At 34.0% G+C, this 27,432-nt stretch overlaps 1 protein-coding gene across 12 annotated transcripts in view; it reads right to left on the bottom strand.

Annotated features, from left to right (window-relative positions):
- Pus10 (pseudouridine synthase 10) overlaps positions 1-27,432 on the bottom strand; it is an 88,349-nt gene that overhangs the window by 30,274 nt on the left and 30,643 nt on the right. For 11 of the 12 annotated variants that reach the window (XM_048804275.1, XM_048804279.1, XM_048804278.1 and 8 more), the window contains 7 exons: positions 12,828-12,862; positions 10,315-10,426; positions 7,912-7,973; positions 7,559-7,604; positions 5,937-6,001; positions 4,396-4,481; positions 2,981-3,106 (listed from right to left, as the gene is read on the bottom strand). In XM_048804275.1, the coding sequence (XP_048660232.1) occupies positions 2,981-3,106; positions 4,396-4,481; positions 5,937-6,001; positions 7,559-7,604; positions 7,912-7,973; positions 10,315-10,426; positions 12,828-12,862 (532 nt within the window). The remainder of the gene's footprint in view (positions 1-2,980; positions 3,107-4,395; positions 4,482-5,936; positions 6,002-7,558; positions 7,605-7,911; positions 7,974-10,314; positions 10,427-12,827; positions 12,863-27,432) is intronic. The other variant, XM_048804277.1, reaches the window with a different exon arrangement.

Genomic DNA, 27,432 nt, shown 5'->3' with positions numbered 1-27,432 from the left:
TTTAAAAAAAAAAAAAAAAAAAAAAAAAAAGAAAACAGAAGCCGGAAGTTTAAAAAGTCCCATGAAAACAACAATGAAGATTAGCCCTCCTTTCTGGGATGTTTAGCTATACAGAAAGTAAGATTTTTTCTTCCCTTCCCTTTAAAAAATTCCTTTAGCCATCCAAGGCCAACACCTTTTTGGAAACGGGCTCTGGGCTGTTGTATGTGCCATGTAGCACCTGGTAAAGTGGATTTCTCCTGACCCACAAGACCCAAAGCTGTGCGTTCAACCTGCAGCTATTTGGATAAGGTCTAGATATCAAAGGCAGGTCTACAATTCAAGCTGCTTGCAAGGCTCAGAAGTCTAGGTGACCTGCGGTTTGCTAACACCTGAGGTCAGGCCAAGTGGGCATCCTTAAGAGGCATGAGGTCCGGTTCTTTTCCAGGTGAAGAAAGTAGACAGGGAGTAGGATTCTGTATACATGTCAGGGAATCAAGGGGTACACAGCGACTGAATCAGAACTTAAGACTAGCAGGGGTGGAAAGAATGAACAGGACTCAGAGATAAGTCCAACAGTTACTGCTAACTCAGAACGGAAATTATAGATTCATATGTCATCCCATAACACTTCCCACAAACTCAAGAAGAAAGGATGTGTAGAAAGCTAGGCTCTTGAGAAGGCCAGAGAAGCATTAAATCCAGAACAAAGGAGAAGTATATATATTATAGTTTTTTGAAAATATTTCAAAATTGAGAACTAAGAAAATATTGTTGGACTCTAGACTGGGAGAAACTTGTACAGACAAACCCTGAACCTTTATTAGTGTACAATCAGAAATAATAGCTAACAAAAAAGGAAAGGGAGCCACTGCCTTAAGTATTAAAAAATACATACTAAAACTTAGTTGAGCTTTCTAAACTCACATTATGCCTTGCTTTATCCCCCTAATTCTGTGGGTTTTGTCTTCTGCTCAAAGGAAAGAATGTTAAAAAAAAATCAATAGCAAAAATGATCAGGAGCTATAAATAGTTCAACTAATCTGTAATGGTCTTCATAACCAGGGACAGACAGACAAGACTGAAAGATAGGCAGAAGCCAGCTAATGAAGGCCTTGGAACATTAAGTTAAATAGTTTGAAACTAAGCTTTATCTTAAAGCTCATCACTGACCAGTTTTCAGCAGGGAGCTGACATGACAAATATTTATTCAATAAGTAAGGTAATAAGTATAGTACTGGGGAAAACTGCTTAGACTCTGAATTTAAGAGCATGTCAAAATTTATTACTCATTACCTAGGGAATTAGCAAGCAGATAACGGCACATGCCAGTTGGAAGTGAAGGAACAAGTTTGTGTATCTCACATAGGAGTAAGAACTATCATGTGAATAGCTAGGGTGCCCCATGTAATACCAGTTTAATTCATAGAACTATAAAACTTAGGGTTACAACAATTAGAATCATCTTTTCAGATATGAACCATTAATCAGAAATAACAGGTAATATAGCTTAGAAATTGATTAATTTAGAAAACTGATGCTATTTATCAGGGATTTCAAACAACAAGGTTTTATCCCCTAACAAGGAGCCATCAGCACAGAGGTCCAGAGGTCTGCTTTTTCTCATATGGCTCTTAATAAAGTTCTTCAACACTCTGAACACACAATTCGCTTTACTTTCAGTCTGGGGGTAATAGTTCCTCCTTCAAATAGAAAATGACAACAAATCACCTTCATAAAAACTGAGGGGGGAAAGCACAGCTGTTTCAGAGCTCTCCAACAGCCCTAAGGATGACAGAGGTTTCCTTGGGACCTAAGTAATTAGAACTGAAGATTTCTTAAATCTTTTTACAGAAAGGGAATAAGGTAGCTCTCAAAAGTGTTGAAGAAATTTAATGCTAAGTTTTATTTTCACTTTTTCATTACTTTGTAAATCTTATGAGATAACCAGTTGTAAATATTAAATTAATAGGTAAAAGCTTATGGCAATAGCCCAGAGTTTTTTACTCCTAAGATTTTGGAAAATATTAGATCACTGGGATACTTTCTTCTCCATTCAGTAAAAAAATTCTTAAAGAGCCTTAAAAAAAAAGGAAGGTGCCCAACCAACCTGACAGGCAACAAATTATAAGAAGGATATGGTTTGAAATGCTTCATTTTCTTCTTAACAAATTAGAGCTAGAAGGGACAACTGTACCTTATCTAGATCATCTGCCTTCCTTCTCAAAGCACATTCTTCTTAAGATTTTTCAGAGAGAAAAACAGATATCTAGCTGGTTCCTGATAAAAAGGTCTTCTACTCAGGCTAGGAGCCCCATTCTAAAAAGTTACATTCTAAAAAGTGACATAACTCATTGCCTGCAGTTTTTCCTGACATGTAACATGATTTCCTGTGATTGAAATCTTACTCCTTGTTCTCTTATCTAACCCCAGGGTGAAATCACAGGACTTCATGCTGCCTTTGACCTGACAGACTTGTTGAGACAAGGATAACATAAGCCTAACAGGATCTGACTCATTCCACACACTTTGGGTACACTAATATTTAAGAAATTAAAACAATACACTGCCATGAAGTCCTTGTAAAATGGCTACTGTTGATCTATTTTCTCAAGGCCTCAACTTCATCCCAACATACTTTATAGGTTAATATAGAAGCCAGATATTTGCCAATGACAACTCTTGAACAAGCACTGGATGTGGAAGCTGTGTTTTAATTTCCTCATATTCCCCAAAAGAAGCTAAGGCTAAGGTATGATGAGGCCAGGGCTTAACTGCATTCATTGAAAAGTAGTTTCATCTGTTTTGAGTTTCCCAGAAGGGAGCAGTGATTTTGAGAAGGAAGAGCCCTGGACATAACAATCCCTGTTCATGGGAAGCCCAGAGCCAAGAGGACCAGACCCGGTAATGATAAATAAAATTTAGAAATCTTTCCTGCCGCTCCCAAGAAATCTATTCATAAATAACAATGTGTTTAAAATAATAATATCATAACACTTACTCTCTGCTTTGAATACTGTCAGCAGATGATCTGAAATTAATTCTTCCACTGAAGATTCCAGCTTCCTTTCTCCATCAATTATCCAAGGAGTTTGTGGTAGATTCCTGGAATATTTATTGTATCTCCCTGCCAAAGAAATATCAGGTAGCCTCAATGGAACAGTGTGATGAACACAATAGGATAAAGAGAAGCAACAACTACTTACTGAGTGCCAATATTCTAGGTACTATGATGCAGAACAAGGCCTAGCCTTTAACTAATTCACTTGTTTTCCATGTATTGGGGGGCCAGCACACAGAAATGAAGATAATTAAAAATATTTAAAGTAACAATAGAGTAGACGGCTAAAGACATGATATGAATGGTGTATTAAGTAAGTTTGAAAGGAATGCTCAATATATTTTATAATATGACTGGCTGATTGAACAAGTTATATAATATTATGGAACATACCAAGGATCATTAAGAAAAGAAAAATTATTGCTTTTATATGTGACTAATAATACTTTCAAAGTAATAGTCACTGGTGACAACATATTCCAAAGAACTCAAATATAGGAAATTTTGAAGTTTTTCTAAGTTAAAACAAAAAACAAAACACCCCAACAGAGTATGACTCACTGTTTTATGAATAAAGCTATACTAAGCCGGTAGATTTTACTGCCCTAGGGCAGGCTAAGAGCAATTTCATTTCACCTATTACTATGAAGGAGCTATAACTGACTGACTTTCTCTTTTTCTCTCTTTCTTCCTTTTTTCTCGGTACTGGAGATGTAACCCAGGGGTACTCTAACACTGAGCTACATCTGCAGTCCTTTCTACTTTTTATTTTGAGACAGGATCTCACTAAGTTGCCCAGGTAGGCCTTGAATTTGTGATCCTCCTGCCTTAGCCTCCTGAGTATGTGGGAATATAGGTGTGAATCATCGAAGCAGTTAAAACTGTCTGCTATCTAACCACTCGGGAAAGTCAATACAACAATTATTTTTTCAGGTGAAGGCCAAGTGTTTGGTCATTTGGACATAATAATATCATTTTTTCAAGTTTGCTTTCCATGTTATAAAATATCTTCAGTGCTGTAGTCTTTGATCACTTTGGGTCTCCACATCTGTCTATATTTCTACCCACCTATGATGTAAACTACTAAAACATGGAAAGTTGTCACTTCCATTTGGCGTAACATTTGAAATAACAGCTCTCCTAAGGATTTTTTTAAACTATATTCCCTAAGGATCTTTAGGACAGCCTACAGAATCTAAAAAAAGATTGGGTATTAGTGTTACATATCAAAAGAGTAAACTAACCAGAACATCATAACAACAATAAAAATAAAACAGAAAAGGAGTCAACTGAGTTGTTCAGAAAGGACAACAGTAGGTTGACGGTATACATATATTCTAGACAAAATATTTTACCAGCCACAAAAACAGCACCATGAGCACATTCAATTTCAAGAACAGTGCAAACAGCCTTTGGTGAGTTTGGAGGACAAGGAAACTGCCTGTAAAACAAAATAAATTTTACAGCTACTATTTTCCAGACATGATATTGAATTACAAAACTAAGATGAATCAGCATTGTCTGAGACACAAACAGAACCTGAGGTTCTCAAGGACTATACACCTCTCCCTAACTTTTAGTTTTGAAACAATAAAGTTATTTTAGGCCTCTGGAGTAACACTTCTAATTTATGAGAGTGGCACTAAGTTTATGAGAGTTCTGATGCTACCTTTTATGCTCAGGAGGTCTCATTTTCCCAAATGAATTTCACAGCCTTGAGATTTGGGGATGGGGAAATCCATATCTATGAAGTGGAAGCCTCTCCAGGCTCTTCAATCGTTTTGCTCTCCCTGTCACTTGCTGCTGGCTTACCTACATGATACTCAGTTATTTGGATAAAGCTAATATGCAGTAAGTGGTCCCACTTACGAAGTGCATCCCACCTGTGGGAAATAAGTCCCAACTGTCGGGGAGGGCGCTTGACCACTTTTCCTTTTGCTTTCTTCTCATTCCAAATACGACCTTGGGAATTAGATTACATGGGGTGGGGGGGGATGTGGTTGACACTGTCCTCTTAGCTAAGAAACTTTAAACCTACTGAGGACAGACAGGAAAAAACAACATATAGCTTTATTCTCTATCCATCGTCTAGAAATTTGCAAGTTCAAAACTGGAAACTACCTGTAAATAAGATATAGATTTAACCTCAAATGCATGGTTTGGAAATTTCCTGTGTATAAAGTAAAATTTACTCTCTAAAATTTAATAAAAATATTTTCCATTCTGAGACTCTGTCAGAGATATAAAACCCTCCTTATAATATCAGTGCTTGAAATTTATTCAAGTATCTTCTGGAAGAATAACCACAATAATATTTTATTTATAAATACACTGAGAATTATAATGTAAGGTTTATTGTATTTTAGCATATTTTAACAATTTATATTTTAGAAGAGGGCACTGATTTCCTAAGAGCTGGTTGACTTGCCTAAGATTTCAACTGGGGAAACAGAGTGGACTTGATTAAAATCAAGTTTCCTGACTTCCTAGTCAGTGCTATTCCCATTACAAGTAAGAAAATTCCCCAGTCTTCTCCCTCCTCTGGAGATGGGCCAAGCTAGGACATATAGGATTAGTTAAGTAATAGAAATGGCACTGGGCCTGAGGTCCACCCTTTGTTACCCAGTTGAAAACATAAGCAAGTCAATTCCTCTTCGGATCTCAATATCCTCTTCTAAAATATAAAGAAGTTAGACTTGACTCATAATTTAAATATTAGCTTAACAAACATTTACTGAACACCACTACATGCCAGTTACTATATCAGGAACTGGGAATATAAAGATGACTAAAATGCAGTCCTGGTCCCTGAAATACATCCAGTCTTGTCTTAGAGATAATCTGAATTATCTCTAACATTCCCTTTATTCTAAAATTCCATGATACTTCTACTTACTTGCGGAAATCCTCTTCTTTTATCTTATTCAAAGCTTTCATAACTGCCATTCTAGTGAATACCGACTATATAGGGTAAAAGGAAAATTTAAAAAGACATTTTATTACCTAGACAAAAAAAAAAAATCAGAGCTGAAACACAGAACATAGTTGGAGAAATTATGTCATTTTACATACATAAAGGGGAAAATACTTACTATTTTCAAGAAAATAAGTAAAACTTAAGCAGTCATAATGTCAGTTCTGAAACTGGTATACCTCTACTCTTCTCTTCAATTTGATCTATTTCTGCACTACAAGGCAGACCAACAAAACATGTGTTTTTGATGGCACTGTCTCACTCCTCTCAAAATATGGCATTCTTCAAATATAAAAATGACAACATTGTAGGAAATGTTGCTTGATTTTTTCCCCCCAAACCTCAATTCCATTTGTTAATCTCAAGTTATTGAATCAACATGGTAAAGCTCCAGGTGTGAGGGACTGGGGTTGTGGCTCAGTGGTAGAGCACTTGCCTACCATGTGTGAGGCACAGGGTTCGATCCTTAGCACTACATAAAAATAAACAAAGGTATTCTGACCATCTACAACTAAAAAAAAAAAAGTTTAGATTGTTTCCCTCTAAAAAAAGAAAAGTAAGGAGACAATGCTTTAGACTTACTCTGCATTTCTAATTATTTCCATACACAGTATTTGACAAGTTATTAACTTCTTCCCCTAGTTCTAAATAAGCCAATTAGTAGTGAAATCAAGAAGAAAGACCCAGATATCTTTGAAAATAAACATATTATTTTTAACAACCACAGAACAAAATGGATGTTAGTAAAATTGTAGGAATGCTTAACTACAAAATACCAGCTAAGTAATGGGAGCATGAAAGATTGTCCCAACAGCATGCCATGCTATCCTATCCTGGCATAATATGAACTAAAAGAATATGATAACTAATTTGTTCACTGACATGAAAACCAGCTAACATTAGACAACAAAGGAGAATCTGAATAAAATATCCTTTTTGCGAATGTGGCCTGAAATATCTACAAAGGTTGAGTATCTCTAATCTGAAAATCTAAATTCCAGGTTAGGGATGCCTAACCAGTAAAGTATACACAAATATTCTAAAATTCAAACAATTTCCAAATCTGAAACATTTATGAACTAAGCACTGTTGAATAAGGTACACTCAATCTGTATTAATTTATGACTATCCTAATAAATAAAATAACTTAGCTTGGATTAGATTTTTTTTAAAACTAATTTCTGGAAAGTATGTATTAGACAAAAGTTTGGGACACTGCTGATACTTGCCATGGATTTTCCCTGATGGTGTAATTTGGTGGATTAAAAACTGAAAGCTGTATTTCCCCAAATGGTTAATAATAATATCATTGAAATGCTGGTTCTAAATTTAAGGAACCAGTGGAACAACCCAGACGCAGGCACAAATATGGATATGTATGTGCAATGACTTCACAGATGAAGACAAAGGTGCTAAGAATTGAAAAAACTAAATGTAGCAAATGAAAATATTTAAAGATTAATTTTGGCATAAGAGAGTTGCCACATTTCCAATGCATTTTCATTTTATTGTTACCTTCATAGTCAGCTCAAAAGAATCCTTACCTGCTTATTTTTGGCTGGCTTGAAACAGTCTGGTAAAATTTTACCTCTGAAATAAAATTCAAGTGAATATAAAAAGTTAATTAGTTTATTTGGGGGTAGATATAAGTCAATTAAATACATTTTACACAACATGATTGCTAAACTCAAGATATCAAAAGTAGACGAAATTAATCTCTTACATGAGCTACCCTGGTTTACCTAGAAACCTTAAGTTAGAAGGCACACTTTTAATGTACTAAAATATGACAAGTTCTGAAATGTTAATTAGAAAGAGAAACATTACTATTTCAATGAAAACCAAAAGCATTAACAATTTTACAAAATTTGACACTGTCGTTTACATGGCAACTTACAGGAAGTGGCAATCCCCAACTGTTTCTGGGTGAGCAAAGACCACACTCACTTCAAACAAGCTCTAAAAATTATAAAGACAGTTTTAAAATGAGCAAAAGGAAACTAACATCTTACAACTTATGACTGGATATAGAAATTAACTCTCAAAGATTGGCTCAGAAAAAGTGACAAGGAAAACTAGAAATATTACTACTACTCTCAAATCAGCTTGTTCACAGGGCAGCTGTAAAGGAAAATTTTAGATTGTATTTTTGTTGTTGTTCTTTTTTTTTTTTTTAAACTTGTAAACCTCAGTCACTAGAGATACTACCAAGAAAGTTTTAAAGTAAAATCAAAACAAATTTGTGTAATTTTTTAGACAAATATACAAACTAGGTACAAAGATGAATCGGAATTCAATCAGAATTCAGGGAACCAGAAAGAGAGAATAACTAAAAGAAACAACTTATTCTGTCAATACTATGATTAGAATTATTAATAGGGCAAAACACATTTTATTTGCATCTTTAAAAATTCTGTATGAAGTATACATATATATGTATGTGGATATATATATATATATAGAGAGAGAGTGTGTGTGTGTGTGTATATATACATACATATATATATATATATATATATTGTGTGTGTGTGTGTGTGTGTGTGGTGCTGGGGATTGAACCCAAGGCCTTGTGCATGCAAGACAAGCACTCTACCAACGGAGCTATATCCCCAGCCCTTGTATGAAGCATATTTTAAGTGCTCAAATTTCTAATGGATTTGAGATAGATAGATCTTAATTTTTTTGTATTGTTACAAAAGTAACACCTACAAATTATAAAATAATCAAATACAGGATGGTTTTTCACTTCCACTCCACAGAAATAGAACTATTAACAATTTAATTTGTTTCTAGACATATTTGTGAATATAAACATATATATGTACATTTTAAAATATTAAACATGCTTTTGGAAAATTGCTTTATTTAATCTATTTTTCATAAACATTTTTGAATTTTAAGTGTCAGACATTTAAGTTATAGAAAATTATTCTAAAATTTAAAAAATGCTATATTCTTTTACATGCACATCTTGTACATAAAACAGCACAATTTCATATTCTATATACTTTTATCTCCACAGAGAATATATAAAATTTCACATTAAAAAAGATATGTTATACTTTGTTACAATTTGTCTTTTTTACTGAGTTACAATTTCTTGTTTTTTATTTAGTTCTGTATTTACTGATTTCTATATGTACTAAATTCATTGGATTGCTAATAAGCCTATTAGTTACTCTAGAATTACAATAATGAAAGAACTTTTTTTGCTCCTTATCCAAATAAAATTAAATTGAACCATGTTTTCTATTAAAGAAAATTTCACTCAGTCTGACTCTATTAAAACATTATTACATCTTTTGTTTTTTATTTTCTGTTTTCACTGATTCAACATGTAAAAGTATTTGTGCTCCCAAACTGAAATTCGAGGTAAAAATATTTTGCATTCATGACTTCTCTTTATCTCATTTCCTCTTCATACTATTTATGGTTTTATTTTCTGTTCTCTCAGTATTCAGTTTAAAGGACAGTCATATGTGTTCTAATAGAAGCATAAACAGTATATAATTTAGGATTTTTAAAAAAAAAAAAAACTAGCTTTGTAAGATGGTTTTGTGATTTTATCTGAATAGGGGTGTATCTGATATTCCAGGAATTTCCTTCAAGCAAAATGATGATGCAATAAAGCCATACTATAAAAATCTAATTTAAGATGAGCTAGGAATATGTTCTGTTTTCACATCCAGAAACCTATCAGGCTCTTCTCTGAAATTCAGTATTCCAGAGATTGAGGCAGTCTTCTTTGAAATTATCCGAAAGGTGACAAAGGGCTCTCAATTCAAAAGCAGCCTCTGTCTCAAAATAAACAGAAGGAACTGAATGCCAACAAAGTGGGATAGATTGAGCCCAAGCTCACTATAGTTGAATCAGTACTGCCTGTATATTTGGAGACAATATTAGCCACAGATTAACCAAAATTAAATAGTCTAGAGTTGACTCAGTACTTGTCAGTTAGTTATATATTGCTTAATATCAGTAAATCTGCCCCACTCCCATGAAACTATGAATACATCAGAGGAAAAGATTCATTTCTAACTTTTTAAGGTCAATTAAGGTACATATTACTTGTTATACTCATAAGTGTCTTGGATCACAAAGAACTCTTTAGGGAATAAAAACAAAAGAGGCTTTATCTTCAATGTATGACTGTTAGAAATCAACATTTTTAAAAGCTTGGAAATCCTTTACTGAATTATTTAAGCAGAAAATTCCTCTGGCTAATCCAAACCCTGCCACAGAATAAAGTAAAACTAATAAAACCACAGAATGAAATTAACAATGCTGATGACCCCGATACCTTTCCATCAATGGGAACACCCAGTTCCTCTGAAAACAGGGGGTATGTTATCCATTTGTAGGCTTCTTTTAGCTGAACTATATCATTTCTTCCCAGTGACAGACTCTGTTTTCTGAGAAATAAAAAATAATTCACTGACATCAAAAACTTCACTTTTTCTGTTAAAGGCAAGTATTTATATAATTATACTTACTATATTACACATTATATAGAAAGCAGAGAATAAAGTGAACAAAAATTCCTTACCTCATGCAACTATATTCTAGTGAAATAAAGGAAGCAATTTTTAAAGCTTTATTGACAAAAGTACACTAATCTGTTTTTCTGGGCTGGAATTGCCAGATTCTAGGATTTATACATTCTGGAAAGGTAGAAAAGAGATGATTGTTTACTGCTCATATCCCTGTTTAAAAATACTTGCATCTAGCTAGGCATGGAGGTTAACACTTGTGATCCCAGAGACTTGGGAAGTTGAGGCAGAAGGATTTCAAGTTCTAGGCCAGCCTCAGCAATTTAGTGAGGCCCTGAGTGACTTAGCGAGACTCTGTCTCAAAATTTAAAAAAGGGACTGGGGATATGACTTAGTGATAAAGTACCCTGTGTTCAATCCTCAGTACTAAAACAAAAACAAAAACAAAAACAAAAAAGCTTGCATCTTCTGTCTTGCTAAAAATGGGACTTAATTTTGGGAAATCAATGTAAAATCTCTCCTATTTTTCTTTGCTACTGAAAATATTAAATCCTGAAGTATTAATGTTCTGAAATGCTCATCAATGTACTTCCAGATTCTTGTCTGAAAAAAAACTTCACATTCCCCCCAAATTGACTCATGAGTCAAAAGAGATGTTCAGAGGAACTTGTGAATCATCCCTTTTAATGTCTAATTTTCAGTGATAAAAATTAGATTTATATCCATTGCAATATCCATTGTATTTTAATTCTGTAAGAATTAAAGACATTACTAACTGCAGGTAGGAAACAAAAGTAATTTAGCTAATGGTTAAACTGAATTTATCAGGGTGGGGGAAGAATATAAAGACACCACTGTTTTCTAAAAATACAAATTAAAAAATAATCTATCTACTCATTCTGTACCTAGCAGAGATTCTAACTGGTTACAGAAATGTTTTAATATGCTTTGGGATTATGGTTTAAATACCCAGATAAGCCCTATGACAATTAATCAAATTACTCTTCTACATTCAAGGATTTATTCAAATATGAAGCTTCACAAACTGTTTCTAATTCTTTGAATATCAAAAACATTCAGGCATTTAAAAGACTATCTTGATACTGTATCAACAGTTTAATGATATATACATAAACTAACATCACAGCTGAAAGTGTGTAATTAATGTGTGTGGATACATTTTTAAGAATACAATTTAAAGGATAAAATATGTAACAAAAACACAAGAATGGCTATTTTAAAAATTATTTAGATTCCAATTATTTAAAGTGCAAAGGGTTGCAGTAATTTAAGTCAATCCTAAAAATGAGTTAAAACATTCTTCATTACATATTTAAGAAAATTGTTTTTTAAATCCTTCACAATACTTTGAAATATATTTAGAGCATCTTAGTTAGTCCAGTGGAGAAAATTGTCTCAAATTTTAAAACTTAAAAGGGACTAAGTATGTAGCTCAGTGGTAGAGCCCTAGCCTAGAATGTATGAGGCTCTGGGTTCAATCCCCAATATCATTAAAAAACACAAACAAACAAACCCACTCAGTTGGCAATCACATTCCAACTGGAACACAAGACTATTTACTTTGCTTACCAAGCTTAGTGTGAATATTCTTGTTTATTGAAGAAATATTAATGTTTGATTATATAGTACCACCCCAAGAAAGGAGTGTATTATATATTATATTTAGCACTGAATTTCCTCCCTAATATCCAAAAATTCTAAAACTCCAATACATTTGGTCTCTAAGAATTTCAAAAAAAGACTGTACAGGGCTGGGGCTATAGCTCAGTGGTGGAGTGCCTACCTTGCACGTGTGAGGCACTGGGTTCGTTCCTCAGCACCGTATAAAAATAAATAAAGATACTGTGTCTATCTACAACTACAAAAACTTTTTTAAAAAAAGGCTGTACATTTATGTTTTCTATGTGTTAGCAGTGTATAAATTCATTCTGACTTAGCTAGAATTTTACAATTTATTTTTTATGTCCTAGTTTTATAATTTATTTTCTAAGACCAACATAAAAGTTATTATTTTAATTTCCCAAATTACATAAGTGCCTAATACATATAAAATATGTATTTATGTATATACATTCACATTAATATACACATACAAAAAATAAACCTACTTTAATAGATTACTAATAGGCTATGCAAGTAAACTAACTAAATAAGGTTGATATAATAAAAAATTGCTTCTTTGTGCCAATTTCCCACTCTTAAAGAAAGAGAGAGAGAGAGAGGCAGTAGCAGTAAAAGTATTTAAGAATTAGATAGCTTGTATTTAAACGGTGGTTAAAAACTCCCTACCTAAATTACTTACCCCATTTCCTGTTTTACCAGCAACCATGCAGCATGCTGTAGGCAATTTAGTCACACCCAGAAAGAAAAGAAAAGGGGAAAAGTTCAGTGAAATTAAGTTCCAATATCATTACTGAAGTGCTTAACTAATTTGCTAATCTAACTTCCCTTGTTAGGAGAGGAGTTGAGTTTAAAAATTTTGCAGTGATCTCAGTCTTGTATAAAATCAGAAATGGGGTAAGATTTCTTTGCAGTGCTGAGCTGCTGTGGCCTATGAATTCAGGGGTATCCCCCTCCTTTTACATGTTTCTATTTCTCATTAATGAAGTATGAGTGATTTTTAACATGGGTAGGTTACATTTTTTCTTAAAATACCTTATTATTTCATGGGAGAAAGCTCAAAGGGACTGAATACATAGTTCCCAAAACACAGAACTGAAGGTTCCAGTTTTTTGTTTTTGTTTGTTCAGTTAAGGAAAACATTTTTAACTCTATCTACTTCATGATAGTCACACTTATATGTTCAGGAGTTAAATGTAGTAACGTCTGCAACTCACTAAGAAATACAACAAAAACTAAGATGGATTTATGGGTAGATAAATGGATGGCCAGATATATAATAAAGCAAATATATATAAAAAAGTAACAATTGTAGAATCCAATTGGCCTTGGGATGTTTGTTAACAATTCTTTAAACTTTTCTATACATTTAAAAATTCTCATAATAAAGTGTTAGGCGAATGTTCTAGGAAGGATTAATAAAAAAAACTGAAAAAACTGTTAAAAATGAAGATAACATTTATAACCACTGAAGTTATAAGGAGTAAATAAAATTCATGTAAAATGCTTTGCATAGTAAATATGTGCCACTGAGATTTCCCAGTTTTCCGTTAGATTCCCACAGCTTTCACTTCAGTAAAAGGTAATGACATGGCCTGCCCACAGTGTATGGCATCTTGTGAACAAGTCAATAATATTAATACCATAGTCTCTGCTTTCACAGGTCACAAAAATGGCCAGTCATTAGCATTCACATTTACTTCATGACATGGCAATACACACACACACACACACACACATACACACACACACACAGATACATATGTACAGCCCCTCTCCTTTTCAATAAACAGGTCTTCCCTCAAATTACTGGAAGAACACCAGACACTTCTAAAGACCTGTGATCATTGAAAATATGAGGTACATTAATACGTTCAGACTTGAGTCAAGGAGAATGAACTAATCACCAGCTAAGTAAGAACTCTTCCCAGTGCCTGATTTATTGTTTTTACTCTGCATGCTACCTCAGCCTAATACCATTTAAAGTACTACAAGACCCCTTATTTCCTTCCATTTATTGAACCCCTATTTCAAAGTGTATGGGCATATACAACTCCTAGATTACTAGGAATTAGAAAACCTAGTTTTACGCTCCACTTAATTTCTGGAATTCAATTTCCTAACATGTAAAATTATAGAGTTGGACTAAGATTATTAAAATTTAAACTTTTCTGAAGGGGCTGAATGTTATCATTAGTAGACATCAGTTAATATACTGCTTTATAGTAAATGCTATTAAGATTGATAGGACTGTGAACCAGGCATGGTAGTGCACACCTGTAATCTCAGTGGCTCATGAGATTAAGGCAGGAGGATCAAAAGTTCAAAGCTAGCCTCAGTAATTTAGCAAGACCCTAAGTAACTTAGTAAGACCCTGTCTCTAAATACAAGATTTTTAAAGAGTTGGGGATATGGCTCAATGGTTAAGCATCCCTAGGTTCGAGCCCTGGCAAAAAGAGGGGGGAGTGGAAGGGGGGAAGGAAGGAAGGAAGGAAGAAAGAAAAGAAGGAAGGACTGATAGGATTTTAAGATTTTTAAGATGATAGAAAAAAATAAATGGTCTCCAAAACTGAAATCATGTTGTCTCACACTTCCTCCAGCCTCATACTTTAAGAGATCAATAAACAATTATTTCTTCATCTATTCAGGGATATTAATAATTCCTTGGCAGGAATATTGTGAGAATTCAATGAAATCATGTATGGAAATTACCAAAGACTCCTATCATGTACTTATTAAATGGTAACTATTATTGTTGTTAAAATGAAAACTCATCTCTAATTTGTAAATATAACTCTTTTACCCCTTAAAAGATTTATAGAATTAGGTCTCATTCCTTCATCTCCCCAAACTGCTATAGATAGTTCTAGAATCTCTCTCATCAATGAAATCTACAGAGAACCATCTGTTTCTTTCTGAAGGTATATCAGACTCCTCTGTTCTTTTTAGTAACCTTTTTGTCTCTTCTTTTGAGACAAATTTTGTTCTCTACACTCCCTTTCCAGGTGATGACAAGTGTGCAATGTATCCTGCCATCCTCTGATTATAAAGTAGGGCAGAACTGGAGGTTGCCAAGGGAAACCATAAAACCATGTGTAATGTGAAATTAAATCAAATGTCTTTAGTACCTGAGACTTGCTAAAGGGTTTTTCCTTCCTAATCCTCTGCAGGCTCCCTGCTCAAGCACGCCAGCAGGTTGGACAGAACTAATCACACAGCAGAGGCTAAAAGGCTGAATCCCAAAGAAGTCAGTATTGCCCAATTATTCAATTTTTACCACATGCTAAAAATGCCCTGGACGTGCTTCTGTTAAGGAAAAAGAAGTACATTTCTCCCTTTCAGGTCACAAAGATAATCTTAATAAATGTTCTATTCCTTAGTCAGTGGGGAAAAAATCCATTCTCTAGAGTAAGCAATTAAATTCTTTCTCCCCAATAGAACCAAATGGCATTAAAGTTATCAAGTTTAATCAAATTGATACCAGAGGCAGTATGTCACTGCCTGAAAATTCAGGAACTACACAATTTAATCCTGGAATCCAACTTTATGCAAGAATTCTAGGTAAGTCCTAAACGGAGCAGTTGAATGACCATCTGCTAAAGTGCTTATGTGTGCTCTGGTAAAACACACACATATGCGTGTACATGCAACATTCTATGCCCAGGAATGGCACTTGAGTTTAGAGTTCTGTGCTGAGGTTTATCTAGCACCAAACAGAATGGATGACAGTGAGACCAGGGATTGAGGTTGATTTAACCACAGTTGGCAGGAAGGAAGGACAGATGGGGAAGCATTAAAAAAGGCATGTTGGGGAAATATAATTCAGTAAAGTTGAAGTTTAATATATGAACATGTGTGCAAAATTGAGGGAAGAGGTTCAATGATTAGAGATGTAACTGGAACAGTCAGAATGTTTTGAGTATCACACAAGGGCATGAACCCAAAGACCGAAACCATGCCATACGAAGTGCGATATCTGGGCTGGGGATGTAGCTCTACTACTGTAGAATATCTGCCTAATATGTAGGAAGCCCTAAGTTCAATACCCAGCACCATACCACAAAGCAAAGACACATTTATGTATATATAAAGTCCTGTGGTAGCAGAGAGAAAGTATATTTGATCCTTGAATCTTCTATAATTCATCACACAATAGAGCCATTTTCATACTATTGTTTTTCTTATGTGGTAGTTTAAGAGGAAAATAAAGAATTACTTATACCAAAACACTTTTTTATACATGGTAAAACATTGTAGGAGAGTCATGTGTTCCAGAAAAAATGAAGAGGATAAGAAGAGTTCACTTTTCACATTTTTATTACCTATTTGAATCTTATAAACACATCTGAGTCAGTAATTCCTGATAAAGGGAAACCAACACTTGATCAAAAGGTAAGTTCTGCCCTTTTATATATAATCTCTTGCAAGGTGGCTTATCTCTGTAGGCCTTGGTTTCTCAACCATAAGATGAAGGGATTCAATATTTAAATATTTGGGGGGTACCTCCTATGTGGTGAAATCTTTACTAAGAATAAAGAGATGAAAGGCCAGTCTCAGACCATGAGCAAACCCATGAACTAAGAGGGAAAATTTATAATAAGCACTAATAATATTAGTAATTAATAACATCCATGAAAATAATTAAAATACAAAGTAGTGGGAGCTATGACAGGGATACAGTTGAGGGAACATGGAAAGGAATCTTAGTCTTGTAGGGAAAAGAAATGACACTTATTCTGAGCTTTGAAGGATCAATTGCTCAGAATTAACTGGGGAAAGTATATTCCAAATAAAAAATTCCTAAAATGCAAAGGTCAGAGAATGCTAGAAAGGTTCTGGGAACTAACTACAAAAAGCTAAGGATGGGGCTGGGGATGTGGCTCAAGAGGTAGCGCGCTTGCCTGCCATGCGTGTGGCCTGGGTTCAATCCTCAGCACCACATACAAATAAAGATGTTGTGTCTGCCAAAAACTAAAAATAAATATTAAAATTCTCTCTCTCTCTCTCAAAAAAAATTAACTAATTAAAAAAAAAGCTAAGGATGTGTGGCTGGATAATGCAAAGAAAGAAGCAGGAATGCAGATTATAGAGACATCAAATCCATATTAAGAAGTTTACATTTTACACTTAAGGCATTATGGTGCTTAGGATTTTAATCAGTGGAGTGGCACAAACCTATTTGTCTTCAGGAATGTTCACTCTGGTTGAGAATTTGAGGAGGAGGATGGGAACTAAGGAATGAAGACACTTGATAAAGTAAAGCAGTGATTCAAGCAAGAAGTAGTACATTGTGGCAAAGTGGGCACAGTGGCATGTCTGTTATTCCAGTTATCAGAGAAGCTAAGGCTCCAGGATAGATGAAACAAAACAGACATGCTTCAGTCTTGACTTTCAGTGTCATAGGATAATGAGTAATAACCCACCAACTGAATTTCAGGTAGCTCTAGAGCTAATCCAACAGTGAAGCAAAAATTTCTCAATTAACATCTATATTTCCCCCTTAAGTCTGATTTTAGAAAACCAGTACCCTCACAGAACATTCATAGTGTCCAGACCTTTGTACAATGAAGTCTCAGCCTAGGAGTGCCTCTGAATTGCTGCCTGGGGCACAATATAGATTTCAAGAAATCCAGTGCCCCATCATAGAATGAGGCTGGCCTATAACAACAACTTCCTTGGAGAAACCCCGATTCTTCATGCCTAGGGATACAGAACTCTATGACTTTCATTCAGGTTTATCATCAGAAGTCCACTAACTCACACATGCAAAGCACTAGGCCTACCGATAAAAATCAGCCACAAGAACGATCCCAAGAACCAAGTTTATAGGCCAATGTTTCCATACAAGTTGCAGTTATGCTCATAAACACAAACATAATATGTATTTTACAATAAATATGTAAAAACAAAATGCAGTCACATATGTAGGTATATATGCAAATGCATATAAATCATGGTCAGTAGAATATTCTATATTAAAAAGTTTGAAGAACTTTTTAGAAGATGAATCCATGAACCTTCAAATAAATTAAATTGTTATATCTAGATCAGTAGTTCTTCAATAGTTTAGTAAAGGAACTGTTATGTTCTTTAAAACTTTTGATATAAGAATGGGGAGTTATATTCCATGAATGTATAATATGTCAAAATATATTCTATTATCATGTATATCTAAAAAAGAACAAATTTTTAAAAATATTAATTAAAAAATTTTTTCAGGACCCCAAGTACCTTTTATTTACACTAGTTACAGCTATCAATATTTAACATATTCACAAAATAAAAACAATAAAATTTGAAAATACAACAAAACTTTAAGAAACATCTTTGTTGTTAAATTTTTCTGAGTACATAAAGTTGGTAAATCTCACAATCCATTCCATAAGGTTTACATTATCTAATTGCATAATTCAATACTCAAACTAAACATGTATATGTAATGAATATCCTAAGTAAAATATTAACAAGTCAAATTTTAAATTTAATTAAAATGAGACTGAAAAGGATTTATCTCAGGAAAACAACAAAAGTTCAACAAATGGAAAATTATTAATTTACTCGACTACAAAATAGTTCAAAAGAGAAAATGATTACAAATGTCCATTTCTGATTTAAAATACACACATAACACACAAAACTAGGAATCCAAGCAAATTTCCTTAAACAGTAAAAAGGTATCTATTAAAAAGAACTTAACAATATACTCAGAGTATATGTGTGTGATGCATATAAAATATAAAATAATAGAAAAGACAAAATTATCACTACTTACAAATAAAGTAACTGTATATCCAGAAAATTGGCTAACCTTAATAACAGAGACTAGTCAGTTATAAGATAAATAGTAAGCACACACACATTCATATTGCTTTCCTACAGGAAATTAAAAAATTGAAAACATATACCTACACATAGAAATAAATATACAAAAATTGAGACCTAAACAAAAAATGGAAGAAACATGGAGAAATTTATTTCTAAATGAAAAGCTCCATAAAAATTAGAAATTATATTTGTTGGATGACCATAAACAAAGGTAAACGATGAGTGACAGACTAGAAGAAATAACACAAAAGATTAATAACCATTATGTCCAAAGAGCTCTTGCTAATTAATTTTTTTTTTTTAATATTTTTATTTTTTAGTTATCGGCGGACACAACATCTTTGTTTGTATGTGGTGCTGAGGATCGAACCCGGGCCGCACGCATGCCAGGTGAGCGCGCTACCGCTTGAGCCACATCCCCAGCCCTCTTGCTAATTAATTTTTAAAAGTCAGATGAAAAGATAAAATTGATAAAAAATCTAATCATTATTAAACAAAGATATAAAACTTCACTCAAAAATCAAACAAATGCAAATTAAAATAAGATAACTTTTGCAGATAGATTAGAATATTTAAGAGTATGATAATTCCCTCTTTGGCAAAAGATTGGGGTTGCAATACACTGTTTTAAACTTGTACCACCTTTTGGGAGGGCAATTTGTGAACATCTATCACAAATTGAAATGCATATTCCATTCAATTCAGCATTTCCAATTATAAGAATTTATTGAACAAAAATATAGATATATTAGCTCTATATACAAAAATGTTCATTGCAAATTTCACTTGTAATAAAAACTGAAGGTGATATAACTACTCATCAATTGGTTACATGAATTAAGAAAACATGATGATTTAACTATCATGTGAGTTCTATTAAGTTCAAACATTGAAGAGTGTCCATCACATGTTGTTTCAAGAAAAAAAGTTTTTAGAACATGTATGACCCATCAAAACCCAAACCATGTGCAGTACACGTTATGTATCTGTTTAACTGTATACCACCAAAAGGCCTAGAACAAGATATAGTAAAATGTTACTCTAGAAAATGAGACGTAAGAAAAAGTAGAAAAAGAAACTAGTTTTAACTTTATGTTACACTTTTAAGTTATTTGGTTTTGGTTCAATCAGTATGTACTACTTTTATAATCTAAAAAAGAAAAAATTTAATGTAATCTTGTTAATCTTTTCCAGAAATTTAATAATTATTTTATGAACTCATTACCAATCATCTAAGTTATCTTTTGTATAGCAGTAAGTTTCCTAAAACGAATTACATGTCAAATTATCAATTTACTAAACAAGAAATTAAAAATAACACTAGATTATAAAATGTTTAAGTGTTATATAGTATATTTGCTTGTATGATATTAGAATTTTTTAAATTAAATTATATTTATTTATCTATTTATTTATTTATTTTGGTGCTAGGGATTGAACCCAAGGGCACTCAACAACTGAGCCACATCCCCAGCCCTTTTCATATTTTATTTCTGAGACAGGGTCTTGCTAAGTTGTTTAGAGTCTAAGTTGCTGAGGCTGGCTTTGAACTTGTTATCCTCATACTTCAGCCTCCCAAACCCCTGGGATTATAGGTGTATGCCACCATATCAAGCAAAACTAAGTTTATTTTTAACTAATATATAAAAATACAAAAATTGCACATATTAATGTTATAATTAGAATAATCAATTTAATTACTATCTAATAGGTTGTGATTTATTTTATTTTAAAACACATTATATTTCTTTTTTTGGTACTGGGGATTGAACCGCAGGGCACTTTACCACTGAGATACACCCCCAATTCTTTTTTATATTTTGAGACAGGGTCTCACTAAGTTGCTGAGGGCCTTATTAAGTAGCTGAGACTGGCCTGGAACTTGGAAATCCTCCTGCCTCAGCCTCCTGAGCTGCTGGGATTATAGGTGTGAGCCACTGTGTCCAGCCAAATATACTGTATTTCTAGGAAACTTGTTTCACTATTACTTTACTCATAGCAATGAGAGAAAATGAGAGAGAGAAAGAGAAATAGTATAGTTTCCATCTTTGAACTGAGAATAAATTTTTATTTTAGAAAAAAATTGTAGGCTTTTTGAGATCTAATGTTTCTATGGGGAACTTGTGCTAAAAATATTTCTTGGGTTTTTATTCTCTTCCTCTTTATTCTTCAGTGCCTTGTTTGGATGGAGCCACAACTAGGATATTAACTCTAGATTGTGTCTACAATCCTTTAGAAATATGCCAGAGGATTAGAACACCTGTTGCAGGAGAAACCAGACTTTTGCAATAAAAATGTTATTTGTGCTTTTATTTGCATCAAGGAAACCAAATGAAAATCCATTAATTCAGAATATGTAATGTTTCAAGTAAGAATTGAGGGACCTTACCTTTACTTTTTATTATTAATACATATTAATGGAGTTCAATGTGATATTCCCATATATGCATTAGTGTGCATTGATCAAATTCAACCTCCTTTTTTTAATCTCCTACCCCAAAAACCCTTTCAAAGAAATTTATCTTTCTTGAGCAAATGTTTCCTTCATAGATAGAATAATCACACAAACCAGACTTTTAGGGGCAATGTTTTAAAGATATACGAAAACAGTTTTAAAGGACTCTCAAGTACATTTAAAAAGACTACATAATTAATATGCTAATTACAAATTTGGTTTTAACTATTCATTAAAAGATATCCCTAAGGATTCTTTCAAGCTACAATTTGAAAGAAGAATATGTTGACCTAGTTTAAAATCACTGCATGTATTTGAAGGCAAAAAAGCAGATGGAAATTAAAAATATCATACATTTTATTTCAACTCAAAGATAACGGTTACCAATTATTTGAATATAAACTTCATTTCCCATAACTGCAGTAGCTTACTTTGTTGTTTGGGGTTTTTTGTTGTTGTTGTTGTTTTTTTTGTGTTTGGGGTTTTTCTTTTTTTGGGGGGGAGGGGTACTATGGATTGAACCCAGGGGTACTTTACCACTAAGCCACTTCCCCAGCCCTTTTTATTTTTTATTTTGAGACAGGGTCTCACTAAGTTGATTAGGGCCTCACCAAGTTGCTGAGGCTGGCTTTGAAGTTGTGATCCTGTCTCAGCCTCCCGAGTGCTGGTATTACAGGTGTGCACCACACACCCAGCTGTAATAGCCAACTTTAGAGGTAGTGTGATCAGAGAATGAATGTTTTCTACACTAAAATGCATACCACTCCCACTTATCTTGATCTTATTTTTAAAGAAAGTCCTCCAAATTAGTGAATTTTATTATAATGTGAGAATAGGTTATGTCAAACTACTGATATTTTAGTCTTTCCAAATTTAATAAAGCAACGTACTAAAAACTTCAAACAAAATCTTTTCAATATAAATGATAAATTTTCTAGTCTGTCAAGGTTTAGTGTGCCTTTCTTTCCAGGAACTTGCCTAAATAATATCAAAACCAGGAAGTCATAAACTATCTTGGAAAAGCATGTAATTGCCAAACAGAAAATAACCAAGCTCAAGTTCTGTTTCCTACTTTACCAGCAAGTGATTTGGGGCAAATTAATTGCCCTCTTGGTACTTGCTTCCTCTTCTATAAAACAGGGAGGATGAGGATTCTTGTATGATTGAAGGTTATAAATGAAACTGTCTACAAAAATGTTAATTGTTACAGGGACATAGCCACATCAATGTTAACAGCAGCACAATTCACAATAGCTAAACTGTGGAACCCACTTAGGTGCCCTTCAATAGGTGAATGGATTTTAAAAAATGTGGCATATATGTGTGTGTGTGTGTGTGTACACACACACAATGGAATATTACTCAGCAATAAAAGAGAATAAAATCATGGCATTTTCAGGTTAATGGATGGAGTTAGAGAAGATAATACTAAGTGTGCTCTGCATGTGTAATAAGAATTGTAATGCATTTTGCTGTCATATATAAATTTTTAAAAAAAGAATCAAGGTGAAATAAAGACATCTTCAGATAGAAAAATATGTTAATTGTTTTTATAATACAGGTCTCCTGACTAATAACTCAAAATTAAATCAAGCTGCTTCTTGAAGCACATTAAATTTTAACAAGGGGATTTCCTTAAGGTTTGTCCCTAACCAAACCTTCAGTTCTAGTTTTAATCTAAAACTTTGGGGAAGATGATATTTATTAAATTTTGACATGAGTCTGAGAATGGAACAGCATCTGCAGTGGGCTAGTTTCTAGCTATGAATGCTTGTTAGCAGGTGCACAAGACATAAAGGCAAATGACAAAAGCAAGTCTAACCACACCCTCAACAACAAAATACAATAAGACATTAAGAAAGGTAGAAATGTAGGGGCCATGAACCTTAAATTTGGTCTAGTTAACATCTACCCATATCTTAATTGGAAACCTTGATATAATATTTTGAAGGGAAAAAAAGGAAGGGAAGGGAGGGAGGGAAGAGAAAGAAAATGAGAGAAAGTGAGAGAGAGAAGGAAGAAGAAAAAGAAAGAAAGAAAAAACCCCACAGATTCCTAAGAATAATTTGGTGAAGACCTGTCTAAAGGCAAGGTCTAAAGACAGAACTCTGGTGTGTGGAAATTTTAAGTACATTTCTGGAGAATGGAAATATGATGAGCTATTCATACATCACTACTAATTCTGTACAATATGATATAAAAGTGGTAAAGTGACCCTTTTTTGGGCTCAAAAAAGGTAAGGTAAAATAACTAAACAAAAATTTCAAAAGGCCTAGACTCATAGGATGTCAAAAGTGATTAAATTAAATAATTAGTAGTAAAATATTTTTGTATCTTTCTCTTCCATCCAGCACTCCTCCATTACATAACCTTAAAAGTTGTAAATATTCTAAGGGTCATGACTGGTGTAAATTCCATCAACTCCCCAAAAGAATACAAACTCTAAATAAATTTTTCACATTTTCTCTTCATATTGCTAAAATAATTAATTTCTAATATAAAAACTAGAGTCATCTCCTGTAAATAGAGAATAGAATAGTGCTTGCCAGAGTTGAGGAAGATAGAGGGAAGAGGAGATGGAAAGAGGTTGGTCAGTGGGTACTAAGTTATAGTTAAGAAGAATAAATTTTAACATTCTATTGCACAAAAGGATGAATACAGGTAACAGTAATATATATTTCAAAATAGCTAGGAGGATTTAAAATATTTTTACCAGAAAAAAATGATAAATGTTTGAGGTGATATATATGCTAAGTACACTGATTTGCTCATTAAACATGTATACATGTAATCAAAACATCACATTCTGCCTGATAAATATGTACAATTATGTGTCAATTAAAAATAAACTGAAAAAAGAAAACAGCACAAAATTGAGTGTTTATGAGTTTAAAACCTAGGTTGAAGGCTGGGGTTGTGGCTCAGTGGTAGAGCACCTGCCTAGCATGTGTGAGGCACTGGGTTCAATTCTCAGCACCACATAAAAATAAATAAATAAAGTAAAGGTCTATCAACAATTAAAAAAAAAAAAAGGTTGATAGATTTCTAGTAGGGCTGATATAATGCAAGAAAGTATTTCTAACCTCACAAATAAAAGAAACAAGACTTTGTAATTTGTTTTAATTAAGTAAATAAAAATAATGTAATTATAAATAAATATTAAAACGAGACAAATACAAAATATTAGGTACTAGAAGTAAACAAATATATTTGGACCTCTTGGTGAAGAGAGATAATCAAACTCAAGCATACACTTTTGCTAATCCTCTAAAGCATGAGTGAAGAGATTTTTTAGAAGTGCCTAAAATCCAAGGGGATGATGGGAACAGGGAAAGTGTAGGAAAGAACAACAATTTGAAAACTGAATAGCAGATGAAAAATGGTAAAGGGCTTAGCAGAACTCCAAAAATCAAAATTCTAAATTGACAGCAGGGAAACATACTTCACAATCAGCAAAAGTTTAAGCAATAAATAACGCCAAGGAATTCTGGAAAGCGGGTGGGGGGGATAATAAGTAAGAGTGACTGAAAATCTGTTTTCAAAAAAGGCAGATCTTCAGATCACCTATCCTACTCCATATAGTTAAGGGAAAGTCACCCCCCCCCTCGCCCCCCAGTACTAGGGATTGAATCCAGGGCTCTAGGCAAGTTAGGCAAGAGCTCTAACACTGAGATACAGCCCATTCCGAAAGCCTCTCTTTACCCTAATGAAAGACCATAGCTTTATTTTCTGGAGATGGCAAAATGAGGGTCTTTTGATTAAGAGTCATGTAATAGTTAACTGAGTAAACAGAGACACAAAGATGATGACATATATCCACAATCCCTCTCTATACCCAGTTTCTATACCCTGGGCAGATCTCTGGATGCAAGATGATTGCATCTTCTATGAGGAATGTCACCTGCTCAAGAGGAAAGACCTAAAAATAATGATATGGAAGAAAGATTACTCACTGTTCAGTAAAATTCACAGTCAATTATCCTTATTTACCCAATTGTATCTTATTTTATATTCTTAAATCTGACCAGTCAACCAGGGATGAGCAGGCAACTGAGGAAAGCCTCCAACACAGAAGAAGCGTAACAAATAAACTAAAAAAAAAGCAACTTTAAGAAACTAGAGACAAGGGGCTGGGATTGTGGCTTGGAGGTAGCACACTTGCCTAGCATGCATGAGGCACTGGGTTGAATTCTCAGCACCATATACAAATAAATAAAATAAAGGTTCATCGACAACTAAAAAATATTAAAAAACACTAGAAACAAGAAAAATTTTCAATCACAGCAACATATACAAATTTCTCAGATAAACAAAATATGTTTATCAAACCAGAATACAATCCTATTTTTCTAAAACACACATATCTAAAATGGGAAAACAGAAAAAGATCTTGGAAATTAATTAAATTAATTAAATGTTATATATGAAAAGCTCGACAAAAATGTTGGAAAACAAAGAAATTTTGTTACTAGTAGGCCAATCTTCCGGTTTAGGACAATGAGAAAATTTAGACAATTAAGTCTGCTTGAGCCAGGTGTGGTGGCACAACTATAATCCCAGCAGCACAGAGGTTGAGGCAGAAGATCACGAGTTCAAAGGCAGCCTCAGCGAAAGCGAGGCACTAAGTAACTCAGTGAGATCTTGTCTCTACATAAAATACAAAATAGAGCTGGGGATGTGGGTGAGTGCCCTGAGTTCTATCCCCGGTACTGGGAAAAAAAGGCACCAGAAAATTAAGGCAGCGAAGAATAACAAGGCCAAAATCCCTAAGAAGGATACCAGAGATGAACCAGGCATTCTGAGCAGCCTTTCCCCATGGAGCACTTGTCAATCAAGAGAAGGTAACTGAGCACTTCAAGATGATCAAAAATTAAGAGAGTCTACCAACGAAAGGGGGCAATCCTGATAAACCCTACACTTTCACTTACACCCGAAGGATTATAATCTAGAAGTAAGGGTAAATAGGAAATATAACAGCCATTAAAAATGCTGAAGATCAGTTTCAAATCACTGCAATCTCTGTAATTAGATTAATGAGATTCAGAATTGCTAATGCCCCTAGCCAGAACCTAGAAGAAAATAAAAAACCTCTCTGGAGGAGAACTTTAGTCTAGGCTTCGAAAGATTATTTTCATGCTCAGTGTCCCACCATTTTAAAAAATAAGGTAAATAAGGAGATAAGAGTTAATTTTTAAATAAGCAATAGAAACAAATTCACAGGTAATCTAGAGAATGAAGTTATTTGGTACAAACTGTTGAGAGCCATAGCCAAGTCGGGGTGGCACCTGGCATTTTGCCAGAGGGAGTGGTTGAGAGGTGAGCCATTGAGATGATGATGGTTAAGTTAAGCTGTGTATTCAGTTTTACATAGACCTTTGCTGTCCGGCAACAGGGTGGCTCCTGATGCTTCAGGCACCTGCTACTTTGGAGTTCTCGTTGCGTTCTCGTGGGGTTCTGAGAGAGTGCGCGCAGAGCCCGGTGGAGGGTGAGAGTGTTCCCGGGGAGCATGTGTGGAGTGCCAGTGAGAGTTCAGGAATACAGAGTTGCTGTTTGAACCTACAAGTGCTTCCTGTGGCGGCTCAGTTATTTGTGCCCAGCCAGACTGCCGCAACAAACTTTAAAATTTAAGCAATGCTAAATATATACAGGAAAAATAACAGAATATTGAACACTTTGGCAGAGAACTATTAATGGAAACTGCATAAATCAAACAAATGAAAAAACTAAACAACTGCAGCCAGGTGTGGTAGCGCACACCTGTAACCCCAGTAACTCAGGAGGCTGAGGCAGAAGGATCACAAGTTCGAGGCCAGCCTCAGCAACTTTGTGAGTCCCTAAGCAACTCAGCAAGACCCTGTCTCCAAAAAAAAAAAAAAAAAGGTTGAGGAATGTAGCTCAGTGGTAAAGTCCCCTGGGTTCAATCCCCAGTACCAAAAACAAAACAAAACAATTGTGATTAAAAACACAGTAGACAGGGAATGATACTGGCCAAAGTATATTCTTGTAT

Source organism: Marmota marmota, unplaced genomic scaffold (assembly GCF_001458135.2).
Source record: "Marmota marmota marmota unplaced genomic scaffold, marMar, whole genome shotgun sequence".
Classification (NCBI taxonomy): domain Eukaryota; kingdom Metazoa; phylum Chordata; class Mammalia; order Rodentia; family Sciuridae; genus Marmota; species Marmota marmota.
The sequence above is the reverse complement of the archived record's forward strand: the minus strand, read 5'-3'. Positions and strand labels throughout refer to the sequence as shown.